Below are 19,368 nucleotides of genomic sequence, written 5' to 3'. Positions count from 1 at the left end.
AAAAAATGGCTCCTCTGCCGGGAAATAGCACATACATACTTGTGTGTATTCAAAAATGAATGTCCCTCTCTTAAAAGGGTGATAAATTTTGATTGCAACTACTGTAATTATGGCCAGCTTGACCATTAATACCATTGTGTCACATTATTATTATTATTATTATCATTATCATTATTATTATTATTATTATTATTATTATTATTATTATTATTATTATTATTATTATCATCATCATCATCGCCCTCATCATCTTCATCGTCATAAAGGAAAGGCGCATTTAAACAATCTTAACAAGTGGAACCATAGGTCGCTCTTTACACTTTTTTAACACAGAAAAATACGAGAAAATGGTTTTAATTCTTTTTTTTCCAAAAATCAGATTATTAAAATTGTACATGAAAAGGAATCTTTTTATACCATAACTCTATTTTTATATGATGTAAAATATTGATGTTGATGAGCGATACATGCTGTAAATTGTACTACTGAATTGACGAATAAAAGTGGGATGAACCCACAAAAGAGAGCAAAAAAAAAGTTAAGGCGCATTAGAAAAATAATGATTTTTTTTATACCACTCCAGGTGGCGTTCTACATATAAACATTACTCAATAGACTACAAATGTGACTTTACAATTAATAACAAAATGTGAGTATAGTATTGAACATTTTGCATTGTTAATTCACTAGTTAAATGGCAATTTTGTCGTCATTCTATGGTTATTATTTAGACTAAGTTTGTTAGGCAGCCGCATTGAAGGCAATGACATTTTCCACGACAGAAGCATGCACTGACATGGCTGCATTCTATTCAACAACATAATACTAATTCCAAGTGACTCGCTAAAACCTTCAAAGAAACTGGCTAGAAACGTTATTTACAGTAATTAGAGCTTGGGGCTTGTTAACTTCCGTTCGTTGTTTACATTGTAGATTCGTGACTGTTTTTCATTGACATTACTGTATATGCAATTTATTACCCGGTCTATAATTATCTGGTGCACAACTTTTAACCTTGAATAATCAAAATTTGTTATAGCTCGACATAAATATTCAATTTCTATATTATTTTTAAAGGACAGCGAAAGTGATTTAGGTACCGTAGGCCCAAATGTCACCGTCTTTATCAATACTGATATTATTATCTTCATGGATGACGTACTTCCATGATGTCGATATCAAATAAAGCTACTACTGTAGTGACGGATCCAGAAATTCGAAATAGAGGGGATCCAGGGGGGACTTTTACACATGGATTTATGATTATGTCACCTCCATGGTCCATGCTCCAGATGACCGGAAACGACTTAAATATGAATACAATTTCCTTTTTTTTCTCCTCAATTTTTCAATTAATTTTTGAATAATTTATGCGGGGGGCAGTTGCACACTTCCACTTTTCAAATACATAGCAGTTGAGCCTTTTGTATAGGCCTATAATAATAATAATATTAATAAAAAAAATAATTGGCCTAATGATAGTAATAATAATAGGTCTAATAATAATAGGTCTAATAATAATAGGTCTAATAATAATAATAATAATAATAATAATAATAATAATAATAATAATAAATAAGAATAAGAATGATAATAATAATAATGAAATAAAGCGCCGGTATCCGTTTAACAGGAAACGCTCATGGCGCCCTTCTAAAAGAAAGTCGAAATGTGAAATACATTGTTTATCTTTCAGCTAATGACAGACAATCGTATATTCAAATTGGACCTCATTGGAAATGGGCTGGACTTCGACCTAATGGGCGTTCCTTATGCTCGGTAATTTTTACTTTTCTTTATCTCAATCCATTTCTTATTTTGCTTGTGCATGTTGAGCATCGAATAAATTCAATCAATCTCAAAAATATTATATCATGAAAAATGTTTGTATGAAGATATAGTTATAGTATTATGTTTATTGTTTGAATATGCTGTATTTATGAATCTATATATTCATTTCTATCGAATAGTACACTTTTTATAAATTGTATTTACCCATGACAGTCGGAATGCTAACATAGTTTGTTTGCGCTATTGCGATCTATTAGTCCAAACCAATACCATGTATTTAATAATCCTCACATCATTCCGTAATATGATGATACTATAAATAATAATATTTAATATGATAATGCTGATATAAGAATTGTGAAATACTATTATGTTGCATCAGCAGCATTGTCCATTGCGATAACTGAATACGATAATTTTAAGGTTGGGGTGCTCACTAACTTTCAGTGGCAGACTTAAGGGGGGGGGGTGGAAAGCCGGCCTGCCCCCCACCCCACACACCTAAATCTTTCAGAATGGTAAAAAAAATTGGGGGAAAAAATAAATTCAAATTTAAAATCTGAGAGTGCCATTCTGGCCATCTAGAGGAACCAACCATGGAAGGGCTGAGGTGGTGGGAACCCATCATTTGGCATACTCCATTATAATTCTTTCTCTGTTTCTTAATCTTTTTTCAATATTTTTCTATTCCAGTGATGTAGACAAAGAAGCCACCTATCAGAAAAGAATATCCGGACTAAAAGGGCAACAGAACTTACCAATTTTTCATAGATAGCCACAAATTGTGTCACTTATCAAGCTTCTGGATATGAAATTAATTAAAATATAGTGTGAATTTTATTTTTAAATCTTTTCCTCTGCAAAATCGCAAAAATAATGTTAGCAATATGTATTAATTGTTGTAAGTTGTATGTTTATTAATATTGTATTATTACTGCTAATGTTTATCTTATTAATAAAGTTACCCATTTGTTGTAAAGAATATAGACATGTAAAATAAAATCAATAAAATTAGGTCTATTGATTTTTGCCGGATGCACATGATATAGACAGTATATAAATATAAAATGTATACATATATCCCAACTTGATTTCAATATGCTTGAAAATAAATATCAAATGGAATTGTGCATCTCTTCTCATGTTATTAAATGTCGGTGTTTACTGCAATAAATTCAACAGCTAAAATATCCTTATTATAAGCTTAACCTAAAAGTGAAGAATTCATCTTCATCAATATGTGCTACTTTAATTATTAAACTATCAATTCTTTCGAGGACGCCCTCAACAAAACATAAAACCGGAAATGACGTGGTTGCTAAGCAACAAGCTCATGCATAATCATGAATATTCAGTGACACCTGTTCTAATTAGACTAACAATAAAATCTTTTTGGTCGATTTTGTCAAAACTGAGCTAAAAGTTTTTATTGTTAGTCTAATGAGCACAGGTGTTACTGAATATGCATGAGCTGTAGCCTAGCAACCGACGTCATTTCCTGTTTTGTAAAATTCGACAGCACCTTCTCTGAAAAGTTTCGAAATTTGTTGATATCGCGTGAATATATTTGGAAAGAGTGTTTATAAGATATTGTAGCCTGTAATAGTGCTATATTCGAATTCGAAGTGATTATAATATATTTAATTCGATTATATACTGATTAATAATCATGAAATATATAATATTATTATTAATGCAGTTACGACAAATGAAGTACACACGATGATGTATTATTAATTACACAATTTGCTTTTATTTCTTACATACTCGGAAATATTACATCAGAACTATATAAACGTAATACTTTATAAATAAAATATAAAGATTCTAGTTTTATATAATATAATATAATAGGCCTAATGCTTAGGCCTAATTATATTTAAGTATGTAATATCGTTCGTTTTATTAGAAATAGGCCTAATATTGGCAAATTTGATTGAATTCCGGCGATCCAGTGATATGAATCCTAATAAATATCCGCGCACGATTATTTGTAGAATTAAGACCTCATACATCAGGCTATTGATAGCATCTTGTGTTCCGGCAATTTAATACACATCGTGTTCCGCTGAAAATGATTGTACATCGACTTCCCACTTATTGATGGATCGGTAGATTTGACCTGGGACACTGAAATAAAAAAGATTGAACTAGTGAGAAATACATTCAAACTATTTCCATTTTGGCATCTGTGTTAAATTAGGCATAATTAAGTATAAATCTCGTTAGATTAAAAATACTTTTTGGAAACTTTCATGGCGTATAGGAATACAAATTCAGAAAATAAAATGGATTGTTTGATAGATTTAATACTTTACGTAAAGTGTACATGTTAATAAAGCGTTATTTTAATATGAGTGGGTGACTACGCTCCCCAACATGCCACCCCAAATCGACAAGGTCCAATTTTTTAAGACAGTCGAAGAAGTAATGAATACACATTTTTATTTATTTTTTTGTAATAAAACTTAAAAGCGAATATTAAATCTTAACATTTTAACCAATACTCTGTCGGACCCCTGTATTGTCCTATAATAACAAAGCTGCGGTCCAAGTTTTAGGTGGACCCTCCATATTTGGTATGATCATTACATGTTATGTTTCTATCTGAGCACTGTTATTATTTATATAGGCCTATTTATTTATATAGCATTTCGAAAGACGGTTTAGATTTTCCCTACATACTATCTTGATATATATATATATATATATATATATATATATATTATATATATATACTATATATATATATATATATATATATATATATATATATACCTATATATATATATATATATATACCTATATATATATGTATATAACTGTCTCTTATACACATCTAGATGTGTATAAGAGACAGTATATATACTTGACATCAAAATAATGAGCTGCACGACGTATGCTCCAAATAAGTATAACATGTGAGTCAAGTACGAAAATAAATGACAGAGGTTGACGTGTTACAGAACATAAAATATATATTATTTAATATATATATTTGGTGTAGAATATTTAAGAAAAACAACAATAAATATAAATATAAATATAAATAAATAAATAAATATAAATATATCGAAAAACGAATACAATGCAGGAAATAAATCAAATTGTATAAATACACCGAGATTGTATTTTAAATTTAATTTTTTAAAATTTAAACCAAAGCAAGTTTGATGACCCATGGATCGTTTTTAAGTCACTATATAAATAATATTACACTTTATTAAATTAATTAAAATGATAAAAACAATTATAGAATGTATGTACAATGATTTTGAGAACATTAACGGCATTAAGATCATGAATTTATATATTTAGCGATTGTTATTATAGGCCTATTGTATTTAAATTAAAACTAAGTCACTATATAAATAATATTACACTTTATTAAATTAATTAAAATGATTTTACTGAGCCTACTTTTAAAGAGTACTTAGATTTACATTGTTGAATGTAGGTTGCAAAAACATGTGCCCACGATTACACGGGGTATGTCATTACACAACAACAAATCTTTAGCTCTGTTTTTTACTGTTGTTTATTTTTTTCACTCAGATATTCCGGTTTAATGTCATTGTGTGAAAAGGACTCAAAACAATTTTAGAGCACAGTCTCCAGTCTGAAAATGTGGGCCTGAACAACAACACAACTAAACAGCAATTTAATCGAACACCATGAAGGCATACAGGCTTGTACAACTACAGTATGGTACACTCACTTACCTATACGTATATTTTCTTACTTAGAAGAAACACCATTTCAAAATTCAATATTTTAGATGTTTTTGCGACGACGTGTACGACACAGTTCCGGTAGTTCACATACACGCTTGCTTTAACCATAATTTGGATATTATGAGACAGGTGCACAACAGGTAGGCTATCTGAAGGAAAATTGCTGCCAAGGACAGTAGTGCCCTACCAGGCTAACTACAAATTATTAGTTCAGCGCTCATCCCTTATTTTTAGCGTCCATCCTCGAATTGGTCTAGCCCTGGGGCCGGGACCGAAACGGTATCCGACCAGTTTGTCAAAATCCAATTTGTCCAAACCCATGATTGCCGTATTATGGCCTCTTTGCCGAAACCTAGTTTGCCGAATCCAGTTCACCGAAACCATAACAACCCAGTTTGCCGAAACCCCGTTTGCCGAATCATTTGCTGTCACCATCGTTCAAAAGTACAGCATACTGTGCTTTTGAAAACGCGATGGGTGGATCAGGGAGGAGCCATATATTTGCATTCCCGTATTTGTACCCGTGTTAACGCTCCGCTTTGAATAAACGCCCCTTCTAAAGCCTCATGTGGAATAAACGCCTCTTTCGAAAACACCCCGGCGTATATTTTTTCCTCGAATAAACTCCCCCTTGAATAAAAACACTCCCAACACTTTCTGTTGGTGCTCTACTCCAGTAGAATTACATTTTAATTACAGTGGAATTAAGGGGCGTTTGAGTATATACAGTACGTATCCATTTACACAAAAAAATAAATACCTGCCTCGAATAAACACCTCCCTCGAATAAACTCCCCCTCAAAAACCATTCTCAACAATAAACGCCTCCTCAAAAACCATTCTCAACAATAAACGCCTCTGGGCGTTTATTCGACGAAATCGTCTGGACCAAAAATGATAATTTGCATATCCATACACCGTTATTTTATTGTCAATTTCTAATATTGTGGTATAAAAAAACCCCTAAAAAACTACCAACGCGAACACATTGATTTTCTTTTATGCCGGGACCCTGACAGCTGCTCTAGTCAGCCCTTGATTCGGGTGTATAATTGTAGATTATAATTATTTATTTCATTTAGGTATACATATTATTATCTTAATTAAACTTTATACACTTATTATAAATATGCTTACAAGACATTTTATCTGACAGGCCTATTTAATTATTCTTTTTGCTGATAGCTAAATTGTTAATCAAGTTTGATTTACAGAATAAGACAAAACGAATAACTATAATAAGCAGTTAGGCCTATTTATTATACGAATAAAACAGTGATCGCGTCGCACTTTGCAATGGAAGAGAGTCAATTTCGCAATTCTGGAATTTTCCTCTTTAACAATAGACATGTAATAGATAGTTTCTTTTTTTCCAGATAAATCATGTAATTTTCTTTCTTCTTTGAGAGTGGAAAAGAACAATTTCCAATTATGGATGAATAGATATCTAGGCCTATGTCTATGCCCTTACTTTCCGCTGGCTCCACCAGTTCGCAGTAACGGTAAAAGAGTGCTCCATCATGAATGTTATGCTGTTCTTAATGTTTCACTGCTTTTGATTGACTTTTGGCAAAATGGGATTTCGGCAAAGTGGACTAGGCAATCTGGGATTCGGCAAACTGGATTTTGACAATATGGCGTTGACAAAGGCCGAGTTGGTGTATGGGCCGAGTTGGATAAGGGCCGAGTCGGTTAAGGGCCGAGTTGACAAGGGCCGAGTTGGTGGTATGGGCCGAGTCAGTATGGTCCGAGTTGCCCCAACTCGGCCCTTGTCAACCCGGCCCTTATCCAACTCGGCCCATGAACCGAGTCGCTTTTGAATATTTTAATCTTAATGCCGTAATAATATTATATTAATTTGTCGTCACACATTAATGTATTAATGTTTTATGTTATTATCCACAAAGAAATAAAGGAGATACACGAACATGCAGTACGTAGGCATGTTAATTTAGGCCTACTTTGTTTTAATTTTAATGTAATTATCGGTATTGCCTTTTGACGTATTTTAATGTTATTTGTTAATCTTGTCATTTGTCCACATACCTCGAATGGCACTGCGCCAAAGTTACGCCCCCCCCCCCTTTCTGTCGGACAGCTGAACCCCCGGAAGATATATCCTACGGTAGGCCTACATCCGCCACTGATTTGAATCACTGCTAGCTGCCACTGATTCCAAACCATGGGAGTATGTATATCCTACAAACTCATGTATCGAATTCTCCCTAATTTCTGAAATGACTGAAAAAATGGTCCCCAAATCAGCTGGGCGGTGGCGCTCATTAATTAGCAGAACCTGTAAAAACATCAATAAACGGCTGGATAGAAGCATGGGGAAAGTAATAGGGTTCAATGGGAGGTGGAAGAGAAAGAGGTGTACTCCCCACATCAGTTTAGATAGAGTTTATACTCGAGTACAGTTATTAAATAGAAGAGTATACAGACTAGGTATTCTAGCATGGCATAGCTTCAATACGTCATGCTATATAAAATAATTAAAAGGCGGTTTTGTTGATGACATGTGAGGGTGTGTTTATGGTAGTTGCAACATGGACACTGCATCTATACTGCATCTCCAAAGCGGGCCGGGCATCAGTTTCGGCAAGGAATGATAACATGGATTATATTTGGTGTAGGTTTAAATCAATAGTAGACCTAGAGAACAACTCAAAAACGCTTCGACAACAATATCTTTTAAGAGTATTTATGATACATTTAGGCAACCATTGACATAAAGCATACTGGAAGAGAGTAAAGAGTATTCTTGTGGGCAGTCAAATTAACAATATAAGCAATACTAGAATGAAGAGGCAGTAGCAAATGCACATTAATATGTATTTTACTGACTCATTAAAAAGTAAATTCAATTTCATCTTTACAATTATCTTGGTATTCACAATGACCATCACATTTTACCTATTTAATTACATTACTTTCAACAATGTAATAATTTTAGGTTATCCGAAAAGCTACGCGATAGGTTGTTAATACATGCTTTAAAAAATACTTTTTAAAGCTACAATTGTGTAGGGTGTGGCTTACACCAGACAAGCTCTCTGTGTCGTTCACATAGCAAACAAGATACCTGACGTAAACATATAATGCCTCTTGGATTTTTGCCTTGGGAAATCTACTTAATAACATAACATAACAAAGGAGATATTTTATTAAATACTTTCAACATATGATTTCTATATCTAGAAATTTATCTTAAAAAAGATACAGAAAATTCAATATCCACTAAACATATACTGTTTCCCAAAATAATATTTCCTGTACAGTATATATAACTGCTCTCGGAACATCTTTGATATGTTTATTGGACTTTTTTTTTTAGCAAAAAATATAAAAAACCAATTCATTTACTTTCTGATCAATTGAAATCATCTAAAGTTCTGTCCAGACTATCAGATTTTATTTGACAAAAAACTGTTTTATGCCCATACATAGTCATGATGTGCCCATACATAGTCATGATGTGCACATATATAGTCATGATGTGCCCATATATAGTCATGATGTGCCCATATATAGTCATGATGTGCCCATATATAGTCATGATGTGCCCATATATAGTCATAATGTGCCCATATATAGTCATAATGTGCCCATATATAGTCATGATGTGCCCATATATAGTCATGATGTGCCCATATAGTCATGATGTGCCCATATATAGTCATGATGTGCCCATATATAGTCATGATGTGCCCATATATAGTCATAATGTGCCCATATATAGTCATGATGTGCCCATATATAGTCATGATGTGCCTATATATAGTCATGATGTGCCTATATATAGTCATGATGTGATGTCATCATAACCATACTTAGGCATGTCGCTAAAGGGAAACAAAAATATTTAGGCATGTCACTTGTTTTTGTTGAAAAAAAGTGATAGCATTGACAGAACTTAACAGCAGTCTGTCCATGAATGCCTAATTATTTCCGGGATGTCTCTGTCATGTTTTCTCCCATTCAACACATGACAACTTGCATGATACACTGATGCAATTAAATAGTGTTGCTGTTTTTATATTTTTCTATTCAAAGTGGGAAACAGTAAACTATACTAAAATTGCAAACTAATGTTAGAAGAACAAACAAATGAAAATGAACAACATATAAAGAAATTACAAAATAATAATAGTAACATTACTATGTGTTTCAAAGATTAAATACACTTTTAATAAGGTATTTGAATATCTTGTTCAAAATTTGATTTTTATATTTTCAGATTGCATACAAATTAATCAATGATAAAATGAACCTAATACTAAAGAAATGTTAATGTTGTTAGTGAAAATGCTCAGTTTTACTTGATAAGGCACGTATATAATGGTATGCATTTCACAATGAGCAATTATAAAGTCATGTAATTTGTAAATTAGTATTCTTTTAATTTCAAATATATTTTAAAGTATTTCACCCATTTTCCTAAATTCTGAATCATTTTTTTTTGGTTTGAAGATACATTATGTTGTTAAATCTAGCCAGAATACATTCCAATTTTTTCACAAAACTGCTGTGTTGCAAAATTTAAAAACAGAAACAACATTTCTGCAGTTACTCTACTTGTTTCCATTGAGGTCCTAACATTGACTTGAGCAACTACAGTATTTGACTAGTTTTTTTAAAAAGAGAGCAAAGTGTTGAAAATAGATTTTAAGCACCAAATCATTTTTGGAAAAAACACAATTGAAATTCCAACGTGTAGCTTAGGCTTAATGTAAAACTGTCGCATATCAACAATCCACAAACACTTGCAAATGCCATAGTTATGCATGACAGATCCTCGACAATTTCATACCAATATTTGTCAATTCTCAGTTAGATTAATGATTTTTAAAGCAATGTATAACCGACACAAAATTCAAGATATCTGTGTACCTGCATTGCAAAGGGGCACACACTGGCAAGGAGCAGAAGACATTATAATTAGTAACGCAAGCTTTGTTAAAAACCAGCTGATATGTATAACAATTTTTACAGAATGGCACCCTCTTATTTCACGATTACTGTAATTAGACTCTACTTCGAATGAACACCATGAAGTTTATCTACTGGTGCCGGCAGACTACATATTAACATATCTCCAATATCTGATTTCACACACAAAACCCCACAAAAAATATTAACAAATACCACAAAGCCTTATATCCTAATTACAGAGGGGAAAACTTACATCAATGATTCAATTCCAGTTTGTATTGGACATTCTAATGCTGAACACAACTCACCATTAAAAAAAAAAGAAGAAACCTTACTTAGCTTTTTGTAATCTACCTATCAGCTACACCCACAATTGAAATTCATTGCTCCACTGACAGGCATAGCACTTTCCCCCATAACAGAGGAATTCAATTGCAAATGAACTGTGTGCATCTTCTCTTTGATTTCTTTACTCAAAGGCATTAGCACAGTAAAATCAAGACAATAAACACCAAGTTTGCGTCCAATATCACAATACAAAAAATAACAAGCAATACCAAAATCAATATATAAAATATTTCAAAGTATAATTTTTCAAATTAAAATCAATTTATTGATGATAATAATAACAAAAGTTATATTTATTGAATACTTGTTTTTATCTATGGTAAGGTATTTTCAAATGTCAACATAAGATAAACCAATAGGGAATACATTACAGTACAGTACACTACATTGTTGAGCTGTTTGCCAAAAAATCCTTTACATGTTTATATTTAAAAAAAAAAATCCTTTACATGTTTGTATTTATCCTCCTTGGGAATCTAGAGCAGATGTGTACTTACTTGGCACATGTGTAATATAGCATTTTATTTCAGTAAAGAAGATAAACTAAATATATATTGCTTTGCCCTAACTAATACATAAAATCCATAGACAAAGAAAAGCTTTAACAGTAAATAAAATGTGTCACTGTACATCAAAATATTTGTTTTTCAAATGAGATGGGAAAAAAAAAAATTTCCTAATCCTAAAAAAAAATATTGAAGTTGGTATGCATACTATTGGAAGATGGTGTGTAATTTAATACACACAGATCTAGTTTGAACTAAAAAAGCTGTAACATCAGGGTTTGAACGCTTTGCCTTCCAAGGATACTGTCCATGTGTGTAAATACTATCTACAAACCGATATTATAATTTGAAATACTTATCATTTGAAAAAACAGGAAAGATATTTTAAACTATGAAAGCTAAACAATATGTCAACCAAATAACAAACATGGTCATGTTTAAAAAATTTGAAATATAAACAGTTCTAATTTCTCGTTAATTATATACTCACATATGACCTATGACCTTGTCATCTTAATTTAGTTCATTTCACAATCCTTACCGAATAAAATTATAAAAAGAATGCGGTGTTTGTTTTCAACGATCGTATAATTATGCGGCGAGTTGTTAACGCACTCTTGAATATGATAGATGGCATGGCATGTGATGGCGTGTATCATTACGAGGGCTGGTCACCGCTCATCAAATCTTTACAAGTCTTGCTGAGGTCTGCGAATGAGGGCCGATCCCTGCGTTCAGTTTGCCAGCATCTGCCCATTATCTCATATGCTTCATCAGGTGTGCTTCTTTGATGTAACCGTCCACCACCTTCGAGAAATTCCACGATTCTACCCGATGGTACTTCCTTACCATTTTTGTCAAGGTACCTGTGGAGAAGAAAAGATATTCAATCTTTTCTTAATACACTTTCTTTTATCGACAAGAAACACCTCTAACTCTGTTACTTATATCTTGGTCCACTTTTATGGGTGTTTTCTACTAAATTTTTCCACTTTACTATATATCAAGAGCATGTATGACTTTGTTCTACAATACAGTTTACTGAGGCTTGTATCGTCGTTTGTATTTATTGATTTTATTAACAGATTTTTCATTTTTAAAAAATAAAAATATGATGACGATGACGATAATATAGATAAATTTAGTGACATACGTTGGTGCCATTCCATACGTAAACATCTCCCACATCAAAACGCCAAAGCTCCACACGTCCCCCTCACGACTGAATTTAAGATGAAAAATGCATTCTGGCGCATACCTGTAAAAAATAATCAACCGATAGCTAAAAAAAATGTAACATCATAATAAATATTTCCAGAATCTAATTTTCTATATTATTATTACTGTTTCTATATACATATAACATAAACATAACAAAACTAGAAACTTATAAATTGACAAACATATAATTAGAAGTGACTCTGCAATCTAAAAATACTACTGTTTAGCTCTGTCTAGATTATCAAATATTCTACTTTGGTCATAATGTGATGTCATCGTGACCAAATTAACGCATGTTTTTGTCAAATGAAATTTTACAGTCTAGACAGGGCTTTACAAATAAACAATTCAAAAGTTGACTAATATGAGGAGATGGGGAGCAATCAATAATAAATTAGCATATAAAATAAAGGTGGTACATAAAAAAATAACATAAGAATAAAGTTACCATTTGTATGGCATGTCCACACTGCCCTTGACAACATAATAATCTCTATCAGACCCAAAACTCTTGGCTAGGCCAAAATCAGTTATCTTGACGTGGTCTTCACTGGCTACCAAGATGTTCCTGGCCGCTAAGTCCCTGTGCACAATACACATACCCTCCTGGTTTCCAAGATAGTGCATAGCCTAGAAATGAAGACAGATGTAACGCCATATTAATTTAATTGTTTGTGTCAAAGCTCTCCTGTTTCCAAAAAATCTAATGCGGAATGAATGTATTTTTTTTTTTTAATTATGTTTTAATAATATTATTTTAATGGTTGAATTGACCATGAATACCATGAATTGCTGATGCAAACTAAAATGGCCCCGAAACTGCTAAATACCGGGATGGTGTCCGGCAGGAGATAGTTTAGCCAATTGTATTTAAGAGTAAAATACAGTATTTAAGAGTAGTTCAGCCTAGCTTAAGGTAGTTAGGGGCATCCTGGTTACGACATTAAACTCCACCCGGTCGAAGCGTCGGTGACTAAACTGACAACCCTATCTTAGTGGCTGCTGAGGGGAGGCTGTTTATGGTCACCCAGCAGCAAGAAAAATCAATAGTTGAACAAAGGGCGGATGAGCTCCTCGGAGTCAACGGCCAACCATTAATTAGTTTAAGGAATAGGAGTAGTTCAGTCTCATTGTTATTATTTTTATTATGATTACTATTTTTTATTGTATTTTATTGTTGTTATTTTATTGTTATTTGTATTTTCTCGGTTGGCCTATATCCTTTCTTTGTAAAGCGCATAGGGGCAATGTGCAATATGCGCTATATAAATATAACATTATTATTATTATTAAAGTGCATTTCAGTTATATCATCTTTATTTTCTATGTTGTCTGACATTTAATAAAAACAATCGTATATTTACAAACATATATTCCAGGGCTAGCATTTGCTGTTGAGAAATCCTACAGTAAGAAATAGGCAGGTCTACTAGATTGATTTGTATTATTTCGCTTCATTGTGTTACGTGATAATTTCACTTTTCGATTAAATAACCATCTTTTCATAGAAAAGAGCAAATGACGTCAGTAAAAGAACATTAAGGTCACCTCGTTGAGTAGATTCTGGAACGCAATTTGGCCAAATCTACGTATGCAGAGAAGGTAGGACGCCAGGTAGAACAGTCACGCATGAGTGATTCCAACCGAAAACCAACAGAAATATAGTAGCTTGCACCAACAATATGCCCATATTTAGTCACGATGTGCCTATATATGGTCATGATTCTATGTTATGACCATATTTAGTCACGATGTGCCTATATATGGTCATGATTCTATGTCATCATGACCATATTTAGTCACGATGTGTCTATATATGGTCATGATTCTATGTCATCATGACCATATTTAGTCACGATGGGCCTATATATGGTCATGATTCTGTCATGACCATTATTTGTTAATAAAATTTAATAGTCTGGGCAGGGCTTAAAAAACATGAAAATATGCTGACTACACTTACATCACAGATTTGTGTGCAGAATAAATACAATGTATTAGTTGACACAGTGTTCCTTTTGTCCTTCAAATACATCTTGAGAGCACCAAGTGGAACAAACTCTAGTACTAATCTGATATACCGTCCTGTTAAAAAAAAAAAACAATTCCTTAATAGCCACAAGAATTGTACCATGTATATTGAATTACTATATTTTCTCGAGTTAAAGCCCATCTCATACTTTATTCCCAATTTTAGTATCAATTATTGAAAAGCTCTTAAGGGAGAAGGTTGAAATAAATGCTATGCAGTTTGGTTTCATGCCTGAAGAGGAACAACATATGATATAAGATATATGGACAAGAAAAAACCTCTCTATTTTGCCTTTATTGATCTTGAAAAGGCCTTAGACCGTGTGCCTCGTGAATGGTCACTAAGGAAGCTGGTGGTTGATGAAAATCAACATGTCAATGTATAAAAATGTGAAGTTCTGTTCGGGTTAATCTCATACTTGGTGATGTTTTTGATGTCAGAATGGATGTGCATCAAACCTCTGTGCTAAGCCCTCTTCTGTTTGCAATTTTCCTTGAGGTACTATCACAGGAATTCAGGTAGCCTCCCATGGCAATTATTGAATTCCGATGATCTGGTAATTATGGCTGACAACATGGAAGAGCTCAGTGGAAAACTTGAGAAGTGGAAATTGAGGTTGGAATCGAAGGCCTAAGAGTTAACACCAAGAAGACAAAGATTTACAAATCTAGGTAATACCATTGTGTGAATCGATTATTAGTTACCTTTACAAACTCCCAAGACTTTAACGATGTTCCTGTGGTCGAGGCTGCCCATCCATTGGATCTCTCTTTTGAAAGCTTCGTAATACTTTTCGTAATGCTTTTCTTTCAGCATTTTCACAGCCACAACTTTCTCGGTGTCGAGTGCAAATCCTCCATCCAACTTCCAGATAGCTTTATGAACCTCGCCATAAAAACCCTAAACAAGAGTTTAATAAAATTAATTCATATACACAAATTACCACTGATGTTGGTAGTCCATGATTGAGTTACCTGCCTAAGTTGACTATTGTAATCAGGGGACCCCAAGTCTCTCGGATATCGCGGGAGTGTCCTGGAAATTGGAATGGCCTCCCGCATTCCCGCAATCAAGCAAGAATCTCCCGGAATATAATTTGCATGTTTTTATACTTTAATATTAATTGTATCATGGAAGTCAGTGCCAATGGGTAATCACAAAGCACAGCAAAATAAAATAAAATATGTTAAGCTCGTTAACCAGATTTCCCGGAAGGGATTTCTTCTAACTTGGGACCCCTGTGTAATTTGTATTTAATTAGAATATCCTCACAAAGAAAATATCAGGGCAGATTCAATGAAAGTATGGGGTGAAGCATGTTATGTTAAATAAGGCCCTTATTTAATGCCTATATATTTTTCTTAAATTTCAATACATAAAATAAGAAATAAATACAATTAGAAATGCCCTTTTATCACTGCCATTAATTTTTCTCTGAGAATTGATAAGGAAGATTTAGAAAACCAACCTTTGGTTATCCTGGTAAATAGCCAAAATTACCAGATAAATGAAATATTAATTATGGAAATGAGCAATTAGCATATTCAGACACGCACCAAAACATCAGGCTTCTTCTTCTTATTACCATCGTAGAAACTAATCAGACCTACCAAAACTTTAGTTATCATTGTAACTAGCCTAAATTACCTGATGTAACAAATGACCATAGCCTAAATAACTCTTCATTATAATTTTTATTTTTATTTATTTTTTGTTTTGTATGAAATCTAAGTTTTTGTTATCTGGACGCCAAGAAAGAACAATGTCCTGACATTAATTGGGTATCCAGTAAAAAGAAAGTTTTCTAATTCTAATTCAAAGATACAAATTGTATTAATGGGTCCTCCAACCTATTCGTTGCTAGTGCTTCTCACTTATCTATTCTAAAAATTTGGTGCCCCTCCCCCACCCCGTTTTGATGGCTTCTGGATCCACCCCTGAAATTGAACTTTGCATCAACAAAGTATCACATGGGGTGAATTAACTGTATCTGCAAGAAAACACTGTCCTCATTTTATATTAGAAAAGAGCAATCAAAGGTGACTCACCTCACCGAGTTTGGCTTGCATCTGTAAGTTATCATTTGGTATATCACGCAAGTGGAACTCCTGGTCTATATCCATCATTATATCCAGTTCGGGGTCCCACTCGGGATCCTGGGCAGAATCCTAAAATTAAACAATCCAATTTTAACATTAGCTTTCAGTGGCAGATACAGGAATTTGAAACAAAGGGGCCCAGGGATGTATTTTGACAGATGAAGTGTCTAGACCACCTCAGCCTGAAATGGCTATCCTCCACCCCTTAAATCCGTATATGGCCAGGGTAATACAGAAAAGACTTTCTGAAGAAAGCACTCTATATACGAAACATTACTATTCATATTTTCATATTTCTAAAATTGCGATTATTAACTAATGAAGAATACATACATTCAATGTAGGCGCAACAGCAAATGTATTATTGTTGTCAGGAGACTGCACAGGAACTAGTTCTGTTAATAATTAAAAGATAAGAAACATATTAGCCAACCAATAATATGCATTACGCCGCCATGGATACAATAGGCTCACACTGCACTGACAATCAGCAGCAGCATCACGTTGCCAGTCACAATTTGTCAACCTATTTTTGGTTTAATGATGTGAAAAATTATTTATTATTTATATACTGTATTTATTCAAATAAAAGCCCCAGGCAATGAGGCTCTGGAGAGGTAATTTATTTGAGTGAGCGAAAATATTCAAAGCGGGGCCTTTATTCAAATAAATACAGTATTTACTAGGTATTTTCGCCGCACGACGTTTACCTTAACTTAAATGTTTGTACCCAACATGCAATGCGATAGCTCCGGTCTTTTTATAAACAAATCAAAATACGCATGCGCAAACCCAAAACTAATGTACGTCGAGCACGTAAAATCCTGAAATTAACATATTCCACAACGCAAGATGAATAAATTATGACATCATATGTTAAAGTTAAGGTTAACGGCTTGCGCTGAAAACTACCTACTATTATATACGTTGGTGTGACTGGTGTGCCTGACACTGTAGAGTACAGATTGTGGTATTTAATATGTAGAAAATAATCAGATCAAAAATATGAGTTAGGATACACTTGTCAATCGTAATGTTATAACATTCATTGCTTTTCTTTTCACCCATATCCAGTCATGTATTTATTGTGTGTGGAGCCACCCAGCCTTGAAGTTTTCCACCCTCCACCCACCTTTATTAGCCCCTTTTGTCTATCCTTAAAATCCATTCTTATTTAGAGTTTTCCAATATCGTAAGCCACCCACCCTTAAAATGTCTATGACCCACCCTAGTTTTCTACATCAGCCCATTCATCCAGTACCCAAAATGCTTTGTATGCTCTCACATTATTTTTGTTGTTAGCTCACCTCCATTGGAATTTTGGTTTGGTTGGCTGTCACTGTTGTTGGAAAAAGCCGATGGGAAAAGTTCATCATACACAAATACATCATTGTTTTCCCTATCACCGGCATAATCTCCGACCACCTAAATAAACACAAGGAAAAACGCAAAACATTTATAAAAAAGTAGATGAAGAACAGTCATATTATTCATTTATAATGTAGGGGTTTGGATTTTTATCAAAGGAACACAAATGCTTTGAAGCCACCTGGTTTGAAAGCTAAGGTGCTAGTTATACCTTGGAACAATTCCGGAACACTTCCCAAGGCATCCGAGCATGTATTCTACAGTCAGTGGCATAATGCTTATGCGCTCTTGTGCGGTGGTCCACAGGGCCCCGAACAAGCATAATTAAAAAAGGAGCACATCTAAAATTACACAATGAAATTAGCAACCGGGACCCAAAAGGCCCCCACTCTCAGAAAGCCAAAGGGCCCCCGGCCCCATCGTTACATCACTGTTTATACTGAGCAGGATTAATCATCGCCTATTACCATTGTCATTGTCATCATCGCCATCAACATTATTATTAGATTGAATAATAAATTTTTACATCATTAATAATATTATCTCTAATACTTATTTAAACATACACATTTACACTGGTGGCAGTCAAAATCATGTGACATGCCTAAATATGGTAAAAAAATTGATAATCTGGACAGAGTTTTAGTTGTGTATAATAACTTATTTGTGACATGCCCATATATGGTCATGATGACATCACATCATGACCATATATAGGCATACAACAGTCTCTTGATTTGATTTTTTGATTTTGATTGATTTGATAATCTGGATAGAACATTAGATAACAAAGAGGTGCATGAAATTCATCAAAAATAACATACATTATTTACAAATTACCTTCAACATAACCTGTCTAACATCTCGCAAGACATCTCGGAATGAGGGTCTGTTATATGGTTGAAACATCAAACATCTGTTTACTATCTCCTTTAACTCTTCTGGGCAGTCGCCAACCTCAGGAATTCGTCCATTCAAATATAAGCCTCGGACCTACAGCAAAAGAATAAAAACAGGTATATTTGTGGAAATTACCACTGGATCATAGTTTAACATAGAATATGAAGGTCTACTTGGGTTGCTTAAGTGAATGGATCCTCACACAGGTGAGTGAAGACTTATTTGTGGTAACAAATCTGAGCCTGATACAGGTTAATATAACCTCACAGAAGTAATTTGAGCCTAACCAGGTGAACAGCATCACACATAGGTGAATAGCCCTTTATGCAGGTGAATAGAGCATCATAAATGCAAACCGAGCCTCACTTAGGGACAGCCCCTTACACAGGTGAATAGAATCTCCTACAGCATAAGCGTAGCAGTCTCCGGCACAA

The 19,368-nt window shown here is 33.7% G+C and overlaps 1 protein-coding gene and 1 long non-coding RNA gene across 2 annotated transcripts in view; one reads left to right on the top strand and one right to left on the bottom strand.

Annotated features, from left to right (window-relative positions):
• Nucleotides 1-555: 555 nt before the first annotated feature.
• LOC117118623 lies at nt 556-2,916 on the top strand. The gene is made up of 3 exons (XR_004447075.1): nt 556-649; nt 1,697-1,779; nt 2,485-2,916. It is a non-coding gene; the product is annotated as an uncharacterized LOC117118623 (long non-coding RNA).
• Nucleotides 2,917-9,687: 6,771 nt separating this feature from the next.
• The window catches only part of LOC117118846 (tyrosine-protein kinase JAK2-like), a 47,771-nt gene continuing 38,090 nt past the window's right edge, over nt 9,688-19,368 (bottom strand). Inside the window, exons 11-19 of the mRNA XM_033263570.1 lie at nt 18,875-19,027; nt 17,974-18,091; nt 17,000-17,061; nt 16,616-16,735; nt 15,272-15,467; nt 14,499-14,620; nt 12,984-13,165; nt 12,468-12,572; nt 9,688-12,180 (exon numbers count right to left, since the gene is read on the bottom strand). Of these exons, the coding sequence (XP_033119461.1) occupies nt 11,973-12,180; nt 12,468-12,572; nt 12,984-13,165; nt 14,499-14,620; nt 15,272-15,467; nt 16,616-16,735; nt 17,000-17,061; nt 17,974-18,091; nt 18,875-19,027 (1,266 nt within the window). The 3' untranslated portion in view covers nt 9,688-11,972. The remainder of the gene's footprint in view (nt 12,181-12,467; nt 12,573-12,983; nt 13,166-14,498; nt 14,621-15,271; nt 15,468-16,615; nt 16,736-16,999; nt 17,062-17,973; nt 18,092-18,874; nt 19,028-19,368) is intronic.

The sequence above is a fragment of the Anneissia japonica genome, unplaced genomic scaffold (assembly GCF_011630105.1).
Source record: "Anneissia japonica isolate Jap-2015-1 unplaced genomic scaffold, ASM1163010v1 scaffold7370_len818893_cov191, whole genome shotgun sequence".
Lineage (NCBI taxonomy): Eukaryota > Metazoa > Echinodermata > Crinoidea > Comatulida > Comatulidae > Anneissia > Anneissia japonica.
This window is presented reverse-complemented; position numbering and strand designations above follow the sequence as displayed.